Below are 18,401 nucleotides of genomic sequence, written 5' to 3'. Positions count from 1 at the left end.
CAACTGTCAGTGTCATTAGTCTTATTATTTTTGGCCTTTCTATTTTATTGATTCAGTTTTAATATTTATTATTCTCTTTCTTCTTACTTTGGATTTAATTTGTTTTATTTATCTAAATTCTGAAGGCAAAAGCTGAGGTCACTGATTTGAGATCGTTTCTAATATAGGCGTTTAGTGCTATATGTTTCTTTTGAAGTACTATTTGAGTTATATTTCACAAATTTTGATATGCTGTATTTCACTTTCATTTAATTCAAAATACATTGTTTTGATTTCTTGTTGACTAATGGCTTTTTAATAAGTGTATTATTTTTCCCCAAATTTTGAGGGATTTGACAAGAATCATTATATTACTGATTTCTAATTTAATTACATTATAGTCAGAGAATATTCCTGGTATGACTTGAATATTTTTGAATTTATTGAAATTTGTTTTATGGTCCAGATTATTGTCCATCATGCTAAAATTTCTGTATATACATGAACGGAATGTGTATTCTTCTGGTTGTTAGAGTAGTGTTCTATAAATATCAATCAGGTCAAAATGATTGATAGTGTTGTAAAGCCTATTATAACTTTGCTGGTTTTCTGCCTACTTGTATTATAAATTACTCAGTGAAGGGCATTGAAATTTATTTAAAAAGTTTTTTTTTTAATGTTTATTTTTGAGAGAGAGAGAGAGAGAGAGAGAGAGCGTGAGCATGGGTGGGGGATGGGCAGAGAGAGAGGGAGAAAGAGAATCCGAAGGAGACTCCATATTGTCAGCATGCAAAGCCCCATATGGGGCTTGAACTCAAGAACTGTGAGACCATGATCTGAGCTGAAGTCAAATGCCAAACCCACTGAACCACCCAGGCACTACAGGGCATTGAAATTTTTTACTATAATTATGAATATTTTATTTTACAATGCAGTTCCATCAGTTTTGCTGCATTTATTTTGAAGCTCTCTTATTAAGTGAATAAATGTTTAGGATATATATATATATTATATATATATATAGGATTTTTATATATAGGATATATATATTGGATTTTTACATATTTTTGATTGAATATCCTTTTTGCCATTGTGAAATCATCTTAAAATTTTTTTTTTAATGTTTATTTTTGGGAGAGAGAGAGAGAGAGTGAGTTGGGGAGGGGCAGAGAGAGGGGGAGACACAGAATCTGAAACAGGCTCCAGGCTCTGAGCTGTCTGCCCAGAGCCCAATGCAGGGCTCAAACTCACAGGCTGCGAGATCATGACCTGAGCAGAAGTCAGCCGCCTAACTGACTGAGTCACCCAGGCACCCCTGAAATCATCTTTTTTTTTATCCCTGGTAATATTCTTTGCTCTGCAAACTAGTTCATCTAATACTGATAAAGCCACTCCAACTTTCAATTAACTAATGTTAGCATGATATATCTTTTTCCATCTTTGTGCTTTAAACTTCCATTTTTATATTTAGTGTATGTTTCTTCTAATAGGCATCAATTAAAAAAAATACAATCTGACAATCTCTGCCTTTTAATAGTGGTATTTAGACCATTTGCAATATTTATTTATTTTTAAAGTTTATTTATTTGTTTTGAGAGAGACAGAGACAGCATGAGTTGGGGGAGGAACAGAGAGAGGGACAGAGGGAGAGAATCCCAAGCAGGCTCCACAATGTTGGCACAGTGGGGCTTGAACTCATGGAAACTGTGTGCTCATGACCCGAACTGAAATCAAGAGTCGGATATTTAATTGACTGAGCCACCCAGGCAACCCTAGACCATTTACATTTAATATAATAATTGATATGAATCTATCATCTCAATATTTATTTCCTATTTCACTAGCCTGTTGTTTCCTCTTTTTGTGCTTTTTCTGTTTCTAGATTAATCAAATAAATTTTAGTATCTCTTTTGTAATGTCTTTTTTAATAAATATCTCTTTTATTATTTTAGTGATGGCTTTAGGTTTATGATGCACATCTTTAACTTATTACATCTACCTGCAAGTAATATTATATATGTCAGGAATAATTTAAGAACCTTATAATAATAGACTTCCACTGGTCTACTCTGGCCTTTATGCAATTGTTCCTGTGCATTTTACTTTTACATATACCATAAACCTCATAATACATTTTTATTATATTTAAGTAGTTAATTACTTTTAAAGAGATTAATATAATAAGAAAAATAATTGTATATATTTATCCCTAAAGTTATTTCTAGTGCTCTTCATTATGTAGACTCAGATTTCTATCTGGTATTATTTTCCTTCTGCTTTAAGTATTTACTTTAACATTTCTCATAGTGAGGATCTCCTGGTGATAAATTGTATCAGTTATGTGTGGAAGCAGTTATGTGTGGAAGCATTCTCATTGAAAAAAATATTTTTGACAGAAAAGAATTCTAGGTTAACAGCTTTTTTCTTTCAATACACTTAAATGTTCTACGCTGTCTTTTTGCTTACAAAGTTCTAATGAGAAATAAAATGTTATCCTTATTTTTGTTTCTCTGTAATGTTTCTTTCTGGCTGCTTAAAACATTTTTTAAAAAATTATTGTTACTGGTTCTGAGCAATTTAATTATTATGTATACTGATGTAATGTTCTTCATCTTTCTTTTGTTTAGGTTTTGTTGAGCTTCTGGAAGGCAGATTTGTGGGTAAAGATGTGATAGAAGGACTGAATTAGCAACGGGAGCTTATGGAAATTCTCTTCAGATTGCTTCAGTGTTATCAATGAAGTAGGAAGCAAGGTCACTGGCTAAGACTGAGGACAGAGGAAGATACGTTGGCCATGACAGAAGGTATAAAGTGGTCCTGTAGGAAGGTGGGAGAAATCACTGGGGCATCTTTAATATGGTCTTCAGGCATCTTTAAGGGCATACTTAAAATTAGTAATCATGAATTTAAAGTTAGCATATTGGGTGTTTTTCTCCTTCCAGTTTCAGCTGCAAAGATGCAGGCACTTAGTGAGGAGTTTTGCAATGGCCAGAACTGTGGTTTTCCCCAGAATTACAGTAATTCAGAGAGGGGCAGGGAGTTGAGAATGTATGTAGGGAGTGATTATATTGATTGACCCGTCAATATATGTACATAAAATTTCCCCAATCAGAGTGGAAACTCTTTCAAGGTAGTTCTTCGCATCTAGAAGGTGCTGAAGATGTATTTGCTGATCCCTGTACGGATGTGTCTTAACAGTAGAAAACCAGGGACTAAACGAAGTTGTCTTACTGGAGCAAATTAACTCCATTTTCAAATTAAATGCTTTGTAAAGTCCTTACCATAGCCTACACAGCTCTTCCTGTCCTGGGGCTAACCTATTAAGTCAGCTTCTCTAACAAGCTCCCACTGCTCTCTGATCTCCAGATATACTGAACTTCCAGTTTTTGTTTTGTTTTGTTTTGTTTTGTTGCATTTGCCACACAGCTTTGCGTATGTGGCTCCCTCTGCAGGCATGTTTTATTCTTTCCTGGTAGCTGACTCATGCTTTTCAGCTTTCCTGAGTAATTCCAACAAATATTCCTATAAATTTCGTATCTAGTTAGTATCTTCTAGCACTTGTCACAGTCCTAATTTTACATTTGTGTCTGTTGACAGCTGTTTACTACTATGCAGTAAGCTTTTTGAAGACAGGGATCTTGCCTATTTTTAGATCCCGCAGGACCTAGCATTAGTCTATGGCACATTGATAGGCGGTAATATTTCTGGAAAAAAAAAAAAAGGTGAAAGCAAGTCAATACTATATGTGAAGCTTCGTGTGGAGAGCGACATCTTTCTCTTAGAGAATTCACGAGGAACTGGCTAACGTTACATGCCTACCCTCGAAAGCTTTGCCCAGAACCTTGCACAGAGCACACGGGCGAGGAACTGCCTCCACCCACCACACTCCCTGCCAGCCTTTGGGACGCGCCTGCGCTCTGGCCCCACCGGAAGTACGGCGCTCGGGTAGCCTAGGCAACATTCCGGAAGTGGCGGGCTAGGTTAACCTGTGGCGGGCCCGGCCGTTCTGGAGCCTGAAGTTTTAGTGGCGGTGGAGGCAGCCGTCGGGAAACGGCAAGGCAGGTTGCGATGACGTGGCGGAGGCCTTCAGCCTGCAGCCCGACCGAGTCTTAGGGACCGGGCTACAGGGCGGGGAGAACGGTGGTGGCGTCTCCCTTCTGTTCCCTAGAGCTCCGGGCGTCTGGGTGGAGGATCTTTACTACGGAAAGCGCACGGCGACTCTGTGTTTTGCTAGTGTGTGTGCGTGTCAGGTTGCGTGTCTGGGTGTGTTGCTGTCTGGCACGCTCCCCTTACGCGTACCCTGAGTGTGCGCACCGCTGTCGGGCACTTGTGCGCAGAGCTGAGAGTTGGGGCTACCCTGTTGTAGCTTTTAAGGAGTTTACAGTCTAGTAGGAGACAGACTGACTACCCAGGGTACTTGGGGACTGGGAGGGTCATTTAAGTCCACTGTTGGCCGGGAAAGAGTGTATCTTGAGGGGCAGCTTGAATGAGTGGGTTAACCGCGTGGAAGGAAGGCAGTGAAAGTCTGAAGGGTGTTCCGCGCGGAACGTAAAGAATGGGTGAAACTACTCGTGAAGACGAGAGCTGAATGTATGGGAGATGTGAGGAAAAAAGACTGGAAAGAAAAGTCAGCCGGGCCACAAGGCAGGGAGAGGGTCCGAGTGCCTAGCTGAGTTGGATTCCTTTCTGCAGGAGGGAGCCATTAAAATCTTTTGGGGAAGAAAGCAAAGGGCTGAGAGCTATATTGCATTCTTACATCTGGATAGAGGATTGATTGAAAGGACAGTGTTTGGAAAGGACAGCGTTTGGACTTGTTTCCCTTTCATCAGTTTTCCACTAGTCAAATCTCATCATAATTTACCTTATCTAAAATCCTCCAGTGACTTCCTATGGGTTCTTTAGGATAAGTGTTCAAATTACTGTAGCTTACAAAGCCATGATCTGGCCTCCGCCTTTCTTTTTATCCTCTTTTTAGCCTCTCGCCTCAAATCTGTTAGTCAAACTGCTCAAACCACTTGTAAATGCCTTTTCTGCCACCGGAAACATTTTTCCCCCCACTTCTAGCTTTATTCATACATTAGCTCTCAGCTTAAACATTTTGGGGGCAATTAGAGGAATGCAGTGGTCTTTTCTTACTTTGTAGAGTAAGGTATTTCCGTGACACTGAATTTACTTTCTGTGTTACCCATTTATTGTAATTACTCATTTAATTGTGGTCTTCTGATAAACCCTAAGCTCTGTGAGGGTGCAGCCTATTGTACTTTCTTTCTGTATCTCGTGCCTGGCGCTTGGCAGGTGCTTTCAAAATATTTGTTGAAATAACGTATAATGAAATGAGCAAATGGGTGAAAGGAAGTTCAATTAGGAGAAATGAGAGCTTGGACAAAAACAGTGGTGGTAGGAATGAAGTGGGGATAGGGGAGAGACATATTTCAGGGAAAGAATGAATAGATCTGGTATCTGATTGGAACAGAAGATGGTGCTAAGGTTTTAAACCGGAGCAACCAGAAGGATGGTAATTCTGTAAGTTCGGAGCACGCCAGTTGTGTATCAAGAACTAGAGGTTGGCGGGGAGGGAGGAGCATGGATGATAAGCTGTATTTTGACTACACTGTATGTGAGATATTTGGAAGATGTGCCCAGAAGGCAGTTGGAAATGAGGTGTGTTGAGGAAAGGTGTGGATCCTTGATTTGTGCTGGTTTGCCCAGTGCATTTGTAGTTTTGCTTAAGGGTGTGGGTGAGATCACTGAGGGAAGAGGTGAACTGCCTATTGGTGATCTAGCAAACAAGCTCCATAAGAATTGGCACCGTATTAGACCTGTTTACTATTTTATCGCCAGTGTCATCCAAAAAGAATTATTGCATGAAGAGAGAGGGTGTCCAATGGAAAGACAAGAGGATTGGGATACAACTGGGTGAGGCTTCTTGGTTATGTGGTATCTGAGGAGGCGCCAACAGAGCCTGCAAAGAAAAGGATAGATGAATAGGAGAGAAACCAGGAGGAAGAGTGCCATGGAAGTCAAGGGAGGGGAGGGCTTCCAGGAGTGGGAGTCTGTAGAGTTGGAAATGGCTTAAAAGGTAAGACGACGCCAATAATTTTATCTGTTAGGAAGCTATTGATATTTTAGATTTTCTCCGAACAGGCCTAGATTTTCTGGGCTGTGCTGATTTTGTACTCCTTAGTACTACAAACCGTCAGAATATCTCTACAGTCTGACATTTCAACATGTAAACTATAGCTCCCGTATGAAATCTGATTTCTCTGAGTAGCACAAGAATCTCTCTGTCAGACCATAGAGTCTGATCCTGGGTTAAGAAAAATATGGTCATCCTTATTGGTGATGTTCAGGAGAACACTTTTCAGTGCAAAGGTGGTTCCCATGTTACAAAAGTTTGATGTGTAACTGTGGGTTAGTACATAAAAGTGCCAAAATATGCCTCTCCTTCATTCCTTCATGAAATTTGTTGGTGGAAGGAAGTCCATAGGTGGGATAGCAGCTTAGTTCTACCTTTGTGATCTTAGCACACACAGGCTGAACTTAGAGTTGGCCAGTACATTAGTCTCCTGTGCTGTGTAACAAATTACCACACACTTAGTGACTTAAAACAATACTCATTTATTATCTCACAATTCCTGTGGACAGGGTACTGTGCTTAGGGTCTCACAAAGTTGTGATTAAGGTGTTGGTGGTCTGCATTCTCATCTGGAACCCAGCTTGGGAAAAATCTTCCTTGAGGCTCACCTCACTTAGGTTGCTGGCAGAATTCATTTCCTTGTGTCTGTATGCCTTGTATGCCTTGGGAGGGGGGGCGTGGTGGTCTTCATACTGACTTTCTGCTGGGGGCTTCCCACAGTTGTCTGAATTCCCTGCCATACGGCCCCTCCCCCCTTTTTAAGTAGGCTCCACGCCCAGTGTATGCTCTGTGTGGAGCCCAATGTGGGACTCGAACTCATGACCTTGAGGTCAACACCTGAGCTGGGATCAAGAGTCAGACGCTCAACCAACTGAGCCATCCAGGCACCCTCCCTGCCCCCACCCCCTGCCCCCACCATATGGCCCTTTTTACAGACAGTCACAGTGACAGTTGGCTTCTTCAAGGCCAGCAGGAGGACTCTCTTGCTCTACTCTCCTTATATAACATAAGGCTTATATATAAGACTTATAAGACTATATATAAGACATATATAACATAAGTGATCAAAGGAAGGATATCTCACATTTGTCTTGTTTTACTGGATAAAACAAATCACGGGGGAAAAAAACCTAAATAAGCCATGGATTCTGCCCAAACTCAAGGGTCAGGGATTATACAATGGTCATGATTCATTGTGAGTTGTCTTAGAGTAACCACAGCCAGCTTTGCTAGGCTAAATTGAAGTGAAAAAAAAAAAAAAGATAACAGTTGTATACTCAGTTCATTCAGACTTTCATAACAAAATACCAGACTAGATAGCTTATAAATGAGAGGTTTTTTTCTCATAGTTCTGGAGGCTGGGAAGTTCAGTATCAAGGCTCTAGCATGGTCGTGTTCTGGTAAGGCTCCTCTTCCTGGTTCATAGCCAGCATACCTTGCTGTGTCCTCACATGATGAAAGGGGTTAGAGATCTCTCTGGAGCCTCTTTTATGACGGCACTAGCCCCATTCATGAGGGCTCTGCCTCCCAAAGACCCCACTTTCCAAAGGCTCCATCCATCTCCTAATTCCATCACTTTTGGGGGTTAGAATTTAACATGAATTTTGGGGGGACACATTCAGACCATAGCATATCCCTTCATTTCACCACTGTTTTCGGCAGTGAATATGGAGGTGTTTTGGACATAACATTTTCTTATGCTAAAATTGATAATTGTTGATATTTCCACAAATAATACTCAGGCATTTGATCAATTGTTTATATTAATTTCCTTGTCTCTTTGCTTAAGAAAAGTTCTGTTTGAATACATTATATTTATCATCAGAAGTCACCATTAGTGTACAAATACCTATGATTTAAAAAGTACTGCTTTTCCTAAATTTCAAATATTGTGATGTTGAGGGCCTCACGAATGAAAGAAACAAGACCTGGGCCTTTTGACTGCTCGTAAGTTTTTGCATACTTCAGATTCATGGTAGGTTTTTCACAATTGAGGCTTGTAGAATTTCAGCCCCTGAATAAGTATAGGATTTTAAATAACGTAACATGAAATGAATTATCTTAGGAGTAACCTGGGTTCATTGTAGAGAATTTGGAAAATATAGAACCAATCAGAGATAACACAGTGTTGGTCATTTTCTAGGTGGTGCATTACATTTAGACCTGGTGTTGAATGTCACCTCCAAGCTGCCCATTATGTGACTTTGAGCAATATAATATACGTAATCTCTCTAAGCCCCATTTTTCTCATTTGAGAAATGGTTAATAGCTACCAGTGACATCATCGTCATTAATCCTAAATAGAACTTAGTATGTGCGAGGCAGGGGATCTAAGCACCTTATGTATTTAATTAGTTCCATTTTACAATTACTGGCAAAGCTGGGATGTGAACCCAGACAGTCTGGTTTCAGAGTGTACTCTTTTTTTTTTTTTTATTTTTTATTAAAAAAAAATTTTTTTTTTCAACGTTTATTTATTTTTGGGACAGAGAGAGACAGAGCATGAACGGGGGAGGGGCAGAGAGAGAGGGAGACACAGAATCGGAAACAGGCTCCAGGCTCCGAGCCATCAGCCCAGAGCCTGACGCGGGGCTCGAACTCCCGGACCGCGAGATCGTGACCTGGCTGAAGTTGGACGCTTAACCGACTGCGCCACCCAGGCGCCCCCAGAGTGTACTCTTAACCACTGTGCTGTATTGTCTCTCAAGAAAGTATGTGCCTCATAGCATTGTGGGATTAAATGTGAAGTGCTTAGCATAAATAAGTGCTTATAAGATATATTAATCAACAATTAATTAATAATGTATGTATATCCCATTATACCGTATATATGCAGTGGAATATTACTTGGTGATGAAAAAGACTGAAATCTTTTCATTTGCAACAATGTGGATGCAACTAGTGTATGATAATAAGCGAAATAAGTCAATCAGAGAAAGACGAATATCATATGATTTCACTCTTATGTGGAATTTAAGAAACACAACAGATGAACATAGGGGAAGGGAAGGAAAAATAAGTGAAAAACAGAGAGGAAGGCAAACCATAAGAGACTCTTAAATACAGAGAACAAACGGAGGGTTGATGGAGGGGAGGTGGGTGGGGGATGGGTTAATTGGGTGATGGGCATTAAGGAGGGCACTTGTGGGATAAGCACTGGGTGTTATACGTATGTTATGAATCACTCGGTTCTACTGAAACGAGTACTACACTATATGCTAACTAACTTGAATAAAGTAAAAAAATCTTACAACTAAATCACTAATTCAATACATTATGATACACATGCTTAGCTTTTTTAAATGTTGAAAAAAATTAGTGAAACAATTCCACTTTTAAAAAATATCAAGTATGGGGCGCCTGGGTGGCTCAGTCAGTTAAGTGTCCGACTTTGGCTCAGGTCATGATCTCACGGTTCGTGGGGTCGAGCCCCGTGTCAGGCTCTGTGCTGACAGCTCAGAGCCTGGAGCCTGTTTCGGATTCTGTGTCTCCCTCTCTCTCTGCCCCTCCCCCACTTGCACTCTGTCTCTCTCTGTCTCAAAAATAAATAAATAAAAATAAATAAATAATTAAAATTGGAGTATTTGTGTTTCTATTGTTGAGTTGTAAGGTTTTCTTTTTTTTAAAATATATTTTGGATCCAAGTTCCTTATCAGATATGAATTGCAAATATTTTCTCCCATTCTGTTGGCTGTCATTCCATTTTCTTTCTTTTTTTAATGTTTATTTTTTTGAGAGAGAGAGAGAGCATGAGCAGGAGAGAGGCAGAGAAGGGGAGAGAGAGAATCTGAAGCAGGCTCCATGCTATCAGTGTAAAGCCTCTTGTGGACTTCAACCCACAAACGGTGAGATCATGACCTGAGCTGAAGTCAGATGCTCAACTGACTGAGCCACCCAGGCGCCCCCTCATTTCAGTTTCTTCATGGTGTCTTTTGAAGCACAAAAGTTTTAGATTTTGATGGAGTCCACTTTATTTTTTCTTTGGTTTCTTTAGTGTTCTATATTTAGTGTTATATCTAAGAAACCATTGCTTAACCCAAGTTTCATGAAGATTTATGCTTATGTTTTCCGTTGGGAGTTTTGTACTTTTAGCTCTTACACTGAAGTTGGTAGTTTAAGTTAAGTTGTATATATGTTGTGAGGTAGAGGTCTTAATTCATTCTTTTTTGTATGGATTTCCAGTTGTTCCAGCACCATTTGTTGAAAAGACTGTTCTTTCCCTATTGAATTATTTCTCGGCACCTCTGTTGAAAATATACTGATTGTAAATGTAAAGGTTTGTTCTGGACTTTTAGTTCTATTCCACATTTTTAAAATGGTATTTATGGTTCTGCCACTTACTGTGTGACCTTCACAGTTGGTTAACTATTTGTCCCTTAGCTGTAAAATGAGTGACAAATAGTAAGTACTTAATGGAATTATTGTTAGAATTAAGGGAAGTACTGTGTAGGAAGAGCTTACATGGAACACTACCTTGTAGACAACATGCACATAATATGTGTTAGCTAATGCCATCATTATCACAATCTTCACTGTCCTCATCATTATCAGCATGATCACTATAACACAAGTTAAAGATTTTTCTCTAACTTGTAAAAGCCAGGCTTCTCTCTTTTGCTGGATTGTAAAACCTGAAAATAGATAACATGTTCGAGGAATGAATATGATGGATTAAGACAGAATGCAAAGAGGACTAAGGAGAAGCCTATGAAAATACTTGCATTTAGGTGTTTTTATTACAGTCGACTAAATAATTTTTTTAAAATGTACATAAGGAAAATACTACAGTCTTTTGTTTTAAGATAATTTGGAATAAGGGGGTCAGCTGGAAAGTTCTGTAATTATTTATCTGTGTAATGGAGTTCATGTATATGTGTTGCTTATTTAAAGTCATATATACATATTGTAAAATCCTAGTATACAGAGACTATGAGTCTTTTTCGAATTTTGTGTAATGTTTAGTCCAGTATCCTTAGCATTGCTATTTCAAGTGCCAAGCAAATGTTGGCAATTTCCAAATGCTAGTTTAGTATCAATAGTCATCCCCATTTAGTATTATGTGGAAATATACTAGAAATGATATAACTCACTTGTTTTCTAAACTTTAGCCACCTTTATTTTAAGTAAACACATACATATCTGGTAGTGGTTTTGAATGCTAGAATGCTTAATAAAGAACTCCAACTCTGCCTTTTTCCTTTTGCTTTTAGATTGTTAGCATGTTGACTGACATTTTCTCTATTAATTGTGAAGTTTAACTGATGACAAAGCTTGTGACTACTGCCATAGCTCTGTTTTAGGTCATAATTTTTATTCCTGGAGTTCTTTGTTAAGCAAATATACATAAGTTATTAACTTGAAACCTGTTTTATTATAGTTATCAGTACAGTTTTCTAATTGTGAAGTAAAAGAACCAAGTATTTTTGGTAGGCTGTTCCCTTCATAATGCTTAAATTTTTCTACTGACACTTTATTTTCTTAGATGTCTTTGTTCCCATCTGGTGATACCTAATTACCACTTTTTATTATATTTTAAAAATGTGGTATGATTATTACTTCTAGATGTCACTTGTCAGAGTGAACCGTTATGGTACCCGAGGAGGAGGAAGGAAAGCGCTGAAAGTAAAGAAGAAGAAAACGTCAGTGAAGCAAGAATGGGATGTAAGTCTAGGCGGGATAATAAACCTGTAAGATTGCTCTGGAGGAATAGATGTGATGACATGAACCTAGTCTACACAAGACAGTGCTTTAAATGTAATAGGGCTCAATAGATTTCTGGGAGTGTTTAAGAGCAGAATCCTTTGGGGATTTTTTTAAGAATACACATGCGAGGCCCGTAACCTCTACCTCCTTTGAAGAGAGAATCTTAAGAGGGTGGGGAGTGTTTTTAAAAATCTCCCCTCCCGAACTTTGAAAACTCACTGCTTAAGGCAACTGTAGCTAACCTGTGTTGCTGAAGTCTGAATTTTTTTGGTACTTTTTTTAGATTTGCCCATGGCAACCAGTGACATCATAATCATATGAGTGGCATTTTTGGCTGATAAAATGGGTGATTCTTACTCTCTCTCCTGAATTGTTTGTTTTTCACCTCCCGAGGCTGGTCAGTTTCAATAGAAAGGTTCTGTTAAGATGTAAGACAAGTCTCAAGTACTTGGGACATGTGATCCCTGGCTTCCACTCCGATACTGTTTGGTATTATCAAAGGGATCTTTATCTTGTGTAGCTTGGTACTTTAGTTTGGACCATAACACTTTAGGTTCCTTTTCTTTCTAGTTGTGGAGAGCAACTAGTCAGGGACTACTTTGGATCTCTGGGATTCTTTTGGACTTGGAAACTTCTGGGCAAACTGACAGCCTTTTTGAAGTGGGTCAGGGGGACTTATCTGCGTTTATATTACTTTGTTGTCATTTGATTTGCTATAAGATATTATAAGGGTGTGACTCTAAGGTAATAAATGAAACTTATTAAAAGAAAAAAATGCATATGATAACTTAAGTTGTCTACTTCAAAGTGGTTACTTTGGGAAGTTTAATATTCTGATATGCTGCCACTATTGCTCAAAACATAATCGAAACCCACCATTTGAAATTACATTCAGAATTTTCCTCATTTGCTTTTTTATTATCTCTAGTGCTGGAAAAATCTGTTTTTTGTAGACTGAACTTGAAAGTAGTTTTAAGTCATTTGGAGTAAATGGTGAATGAGGGAGGAGAAATCAAACTGAATAATACTGTTTTGCTAAAAATAATGAGATTTTTTTGAAATGGCTTATAATTTATATATAAAGGCAATTTCAAAAGAAAATAGTTTTAAGCAATAGTAGTATTAATGAAATTATATTTTCTCCCATGAGAACTAAATCCAAGCATATAACTTATATGCTTGAATTTTATTATGATTATTAAGAATAATTCTCAAGATCTTATAGTTATATCTTGTACTTTTTTTTTAAACTCTTTTTTTAAAGTTTATTTTTATTTTGAGAGAGAGCGAGCATGCAGCATGAGCGGGGGAGGGGCAGAGAGAGAGAAGGAGAGAGAGAACCACAAGTAGGCTCCTTGCTGTCAGCACAGAGCCTGACTCTGGGCTTGAACCCATGAACTTTGACATCGCGACCTGAGCCGAAACCAGGGGTCAGACACTCAACTGACTCAGGTATCCAGGTGCCCCTATCTTGTACTTTTATAAATTAATATGAAAGGAATGGCAATTTTAGTATAGAGAACCCTTGAGTTAAGTATGAACTGTGACCAAAAAGTTAGGTCTTTGAATATATCCATCTTCTAATATAAGCCATTTCACCAGACCCAGTTCTATTTCTGTTAGAAGTAGAACTCTAACTTGTTTTATTTCCTGCCTTACCAAATCTGTATGACAAAATGGCTGAAGTCATTTTGGAAAGGGCCAAATCGTAGGGCAGCTACTTAAAGTTGTGTAGGCTGTGCATTGCTTAGTTCCAAGGGGGTACTTTTACATGGACTAGAGTAATAGTGGGAGTTCCTGGAGTTGTGCAGTGTGGTAGACCTGCCATGTAGGTTTAGTACCTTTTCACATAAGTGACTATTTTCATATTTTATGAAATTATACAGTGCACTCGGACTTTATCCTTTATTATGTGATTCTATGCTTAAGTTGTTTGCATGGATACAGATTTAACCTCTCTGTAGTGATCACAGTTTATCTTTCAGGAATCTTGAGAGGTGCCTCATTCTGGAGTGCATTTTGAAAACTACAATTTTAGTTAAACTTACTCATTTTGAATTACATACTACCCTGTTTTATTTATTGTTTTAATGGAATGTATGACTGCTTGGTAAATACACTGCTTATTTTCTGTAAGACATCTAAAAATAGCCTGTTATTTTTTAACCAAGACAACTAACAATAATCCATATTAATATTTAAATTGAGGATACTGGTTCCTGGACAGAAATTCGTTTTGGTCCCAGGAGTTTGAATCCATTTTCAGCCATTAAAATCCAGTACATACTCATACCTAACCACACGTAAATGAACAATGTAAGGTCATAGGTGTGATATAACTTTCTGGAGGATGTGAAAAAATGTGATAAGAAGTTTGAGTAATAAAACTAACATTTTAATTTAAATAAACGCATTTGTTTTATATATTATGTGAGAATATAAATAATTTTATTTATTTGTTTATTTACTTTGAGAGTGTGTGAGCAGGGGAGAGGGGCAGAGAGAGAAAGAGAGAATCTTAAGCAGGCTCCTTGCTCAGCATGGATCCTGATGTGGGGCTACGTAGGGCTCAATTCCATGACCCTGGGATCATGACCTGAGCCGAAACCAAGAATCAGAAGCTCTACCAACTGAGCCACCCAGGTACCCCTATTTCAGTTTAAAATAGCAGTTTTATCTTGCTAAAATGAGATGATCAGACAAATCCCTAAACTCTTTAAAGAAAGGTTTCTTGGAGGTTAGCTTGCTTATTTAGTTAAGTACATAATCTTTTAACTGAGGCCCATCTGGCATATAGGAGAAAAAAAGGTACAGAAGGCTTAAACTAAGAAAAGGAGATTTTTGAGGGGCACCTGCCTGGCTCATGCAGTAGAGCATTCAACTCTTGATCTCAGGGTTGTGAATTTGAACCCCACACTGAGCATAAGGATTACTTAAAAAAAAAGTTAAAAAATAAAAAAGAAGGTTTTTTTTAAAAAAAGGAAAATGAATTTATCAAAAATAAAATAAAACTGATTTTAAATGCTTTTTAACCTAGTCTAAAGACAAGTTTTCCTGTAAGAAAATAACCCAAAGAAAGTTAATAAACATTGAAGTCCTATTTTTTAAAAAATCCAATATATACTAATATTTTGCAAGAAATCTTTTTTTTTGTTGTTTTTAAAGAAAGGTCCTCTTTTTTTGCAGAATACTGTGAATGATCTTACAGTTCATCGGGCAACTCCTGAGGATCTGGTAAGTTTAATATCAAAAGTTAAGATTTATTCAATGTTTCATTTAGTATTTGGTTTCTGACATTCAGAATAGAAACCAGAGACACTTCCTGGAAGTTGTTTAGTTTTATTTAATCTTATGTCTGTATAAAATTGAAAAGCATATCTTCAGTATTTCCTGAATTTACCTAGGAATGTCACTTAGTGTGTATTAAAATTTTATTAGATAGGTTTGGTTTACAGCTCAAATCTCTGTGGTCAGTATTGTCCTGTACACATCATAGATATCTCTAGCTTTATTATTACTTCCCTATACAAACGTACTGGTGTAGTCAATGTACTAATTTATTCCTTGAATATGCCATGTATATTTCCACATTTGAGCCTCAATTCATGCCGTTTTCTTTACTTGGAACAGTTTGTCTGCCTTTTTGTGTGCATGTCCAAATATTACTTTGCTTTCTTATCCTAGTTCAAGGCTTACTTTTAGAAAGGTTTCTACTGTAGATTTTTAAAAAAGCAGCTTTATTACAATACAATTCACATACCATAAAATCCACCATTTTAAAGTGCACAACCCATTGGTTTTCAGTATATTCATAGAGTTATATACCTATCATCATTTTCTAATTTTAGAAGATTTTTGTCACTCCCTAAAAGAAACCCTGTACCCATTAACAGTCACTCTGTATACTCCCCCTCCTTCTAATCCCTGTCAACACCTAATCTACTTTATGTCTCTATGGATTTGCCTATTCTGGACATTTCATATAAATGGAATATAGTGTGTGTCCTTTTGTGTCTAGCATAACGTTTTCAAGGCTCATCCATGTTGTAGAATGTATCAGTTCTTCATTCCTTATATTGCTGAATACTATTACATCATATGGATATGCCATATTTTATTTATCCATTTGTCCATTGTTGGATATTTGGGTTATTTTCACTTTTTGACTATTATGAATAATGCTGCTATGAACATTCATGTACAAGTTTTGGGTGAACATATGTTCTTAGTACTCTTGTATACCTGGGAGTAGAATTGCTGGGTCATATGGTGCCTCTATAGTTAGCTTTCTGAAGAGCTGCCAAACAGTTTTTCACAGTGGCTGCACTATTTACATTCTTTTTTTTTTAAATTTTTTAAAATGTTTATTTAATTTTGAGGCAATGCGAGAGACAGAGTGCAAGCAATGGAGGGGCAGACAGAGGGAGACACACAATCTGAAGCGGGCTCCAGGCTCTGAGCTGTCAGCCTAGAGTCCAACGCGGGGCTCGAACTCACCAACTGTGAGATCATGACCTGAGCCGAAGTCGGAAGCTTAACCGACTGAGCCACTCAGGTGCCCCTGCACTATTTACATTCTTATCATGCATGAGGGTTCCACTTTTTCCATATCCCTTGCCAACACTTGTTATTACTGTATTTTTGGTTTTAGTTTTCCTGGTGGGTGTAAAGTGGAATCTCATTGTGGTTTAGATTTGCCCTAATGACTCATGATGTTAAGCATCCTTTTGTGTGCATATTGGCTCTTTGTATTATTTTCTTCTTTGGGGAAATGTCTATTGAGATTCCTTAGCCAGTTAAAAATTGGATTACTTGTGTTTTTATTTTTGAGTTGTAAGAGTTCTTTACACATTTTGGATCCAAGTTCCTTATAAGATGTATGATTTGCAAATACTTTCTCCCATTCTGTTGGTTTTCTTTTCATTTTCTTGATGGGTATTTTTGAAGCACAAAAGTTTTTAATTAATTAATTAAAAATTTTTTTAAATTTTAAATTTTTTAATGTTTATTTATTTTTGAGACAGAGAGAGACAGAGCATGAGCAGGGGAGGGGCAGAGGGAGAGGGAGACCCAGAATCCGAAGCAGGCTCCAGACACTGAGCTATCAGCACAGAGCCCGACGCGGGGCTCGAACCCACAAACTGTGACATCATGACCTAAGCCGAAGTCGTATGCTTAATTGACTGAGCCACCCAGGCGCCCCTAAAAGTTTTTACTTTTGATGAACTTGTTTATCTATCTTTTGTCACCTGTGCTTTTAGTGTCATATCTAAGAAACCATTATCTAACCCAAGATTCATAAAAATTTACTTCTATGTTTCCTTTTAAAAGTTTTATAATTTTAGTTCTTATATTTAGGTCTTTGATCCATTTTGAGTTAATTTTTGTATATAGTGTGAGATAGGGGTCCAATTTCGTTCTTTTCTAAATGAATACCCTGTTGTCCTATGTGCCATTTCTCCATTGAATTATCTTGACACCCTTGTTGAAAATCAATGGTCTGTAAACATAAGGGTTTGGTTTGGACACTAAGTTTTATTCCACCAATCTATATGTCTATCCTTATGCCTCACCACGTTGTCTTGATTATTATAGCTCTGTTCTAAGTGTGAAGTTTTTTGAAGCTGCCCAACAATTGGTATCTCCTCTGAACTGTGGTTGTATGTACTGTGTATGAGGCATTAAGTATGTGTTGCCTAATGCATATCATTTATTTTTACATGTACAGTTGGCCCTTGAAGAGTGTAGGAGTTACAGGTGCCAGCCCCCTGCACCGTCAAAAATCTGTGTATGAGCTTTGACTCCCCCAAAACCTGACTACTAATAGCCTACTATTGACAGGAAGGCTTACTGATAACATAAACAGATGATTAACATGTATATTGTATGTAATATGTATTATATACTATATTCTTACAATAAATGAAGTTAAAGAAAGGAAAATGTTACTAAGAAATCATAAGGAAGAGAAATTACATTTATAGTACTGTACTGTATTTATTGAAAAAAGTCCGTGTATAAGTGGATCCACGTAGTTCAAACCCTTGTCATTCAAAGGTCAGCTGTATGTTCCCAATCTCCCTGGGCGGATTGTTAATGCTTTTGAGGGATAGGGGCTGCCTCTTATGTGTCTCTGTGGACCTGGGAATCTTAATCCTAGTAGATACTCATTAAATATTTGTTGAGGATAGTAATGATCCCCTACTGACTTAAATTTTTTTATTATGAAAAATTTCAAATTTATGTGAAAATGGAGACAAAAGTATAAAGATCACCCATACAGTGTTCACCCAGATATAATAGTTATTAAAATTTTGCCATATTTGCTTCATTTTTCATACCCTTTTTTTTCACTGTAGCATTTTAAAGCAAATCTCAGAAAACATGTCATTTTGTGCCAACATATTCAGTTTGCATTTAAAAAAATGCAGATATTTTCTTATATAACCACAATGCTGTTATCATACCTAATAAAAGTAACAATAATTTTTTGGTATTGCCTAATTCCCAGTCCATATTCGTATTTCCCCAGTTGTCTCAAAAATGTCATTTTCATTTGTTTTTGGTCTTCAGAATCTTTACA

At 37.6% G+C, this 18,401-nt stretch overlaps 1 protein-coding gene across 9 annotated transcripts in view; it reads left to right on the top strand.

Annotated features, from left to right (window-relative positions):
• Nucleotides 1–2,699: 2,699 nt before the first annotated feature.
• The window catches only part of SPICE1 (spindle and centriole associated protein 1), a 57,906-nt gene continuing 42,204 nt past the window's right edge, over nucleotides 2,700–18,401 (top strand). For 3 of the 9 annotated variants that reach the window (XR_005793292.1, XR_005793291.1, XM_040484528.1), the window contains exons 1-3: nucleotides 3,914–4,037; nucleotides 11,678–11,776; nucleotides 15,005–15,052. Coding sequence is in view for 7 of the 9 variants with exons in the window: in XM_040484528.1 (XP_040340462.1) it covers nucleotides 11,678–11,776; nucleotides 15,005–15,052 (147 nt within the window). In the remaining 2 variants the exon portion in view is untranslated. Of the gene's footprint in view, nucleotides 2,784–3,913; nucleotides 4,038–5,955; nucleotides 6,059–10,289; nucleotides 10,392–11,677; nucleotides 11,777–15,004; nucleotides 15,053–18,401 lie in introns of those variants that run through there. The other 6 variants (XM_040484526.1, XM_040484527.1, XM_040484522.1 and 3 more) reach the window with 4 other exon arrangements.

Source organism: Herpailurus yagouaroundi, unplaced genomic scaffold, assembly GCF_014898765.1.
Source record: "Herpailurus yagouaroundi ecotype Mexico unplaced genomic scaffold, PumYag 162, whole genome shotgun sequence".
In the NCBI taxonomy this organism is placed as follows: Eukaryota; Metazoa; Chordata; class Mammalia; order Carnivora; family Felidae; genus Herpailurus; species Herpailurus yagouaroundi.
This window is presented reverse-complemented; position numbering and strand designations above follow the sequence as displayed.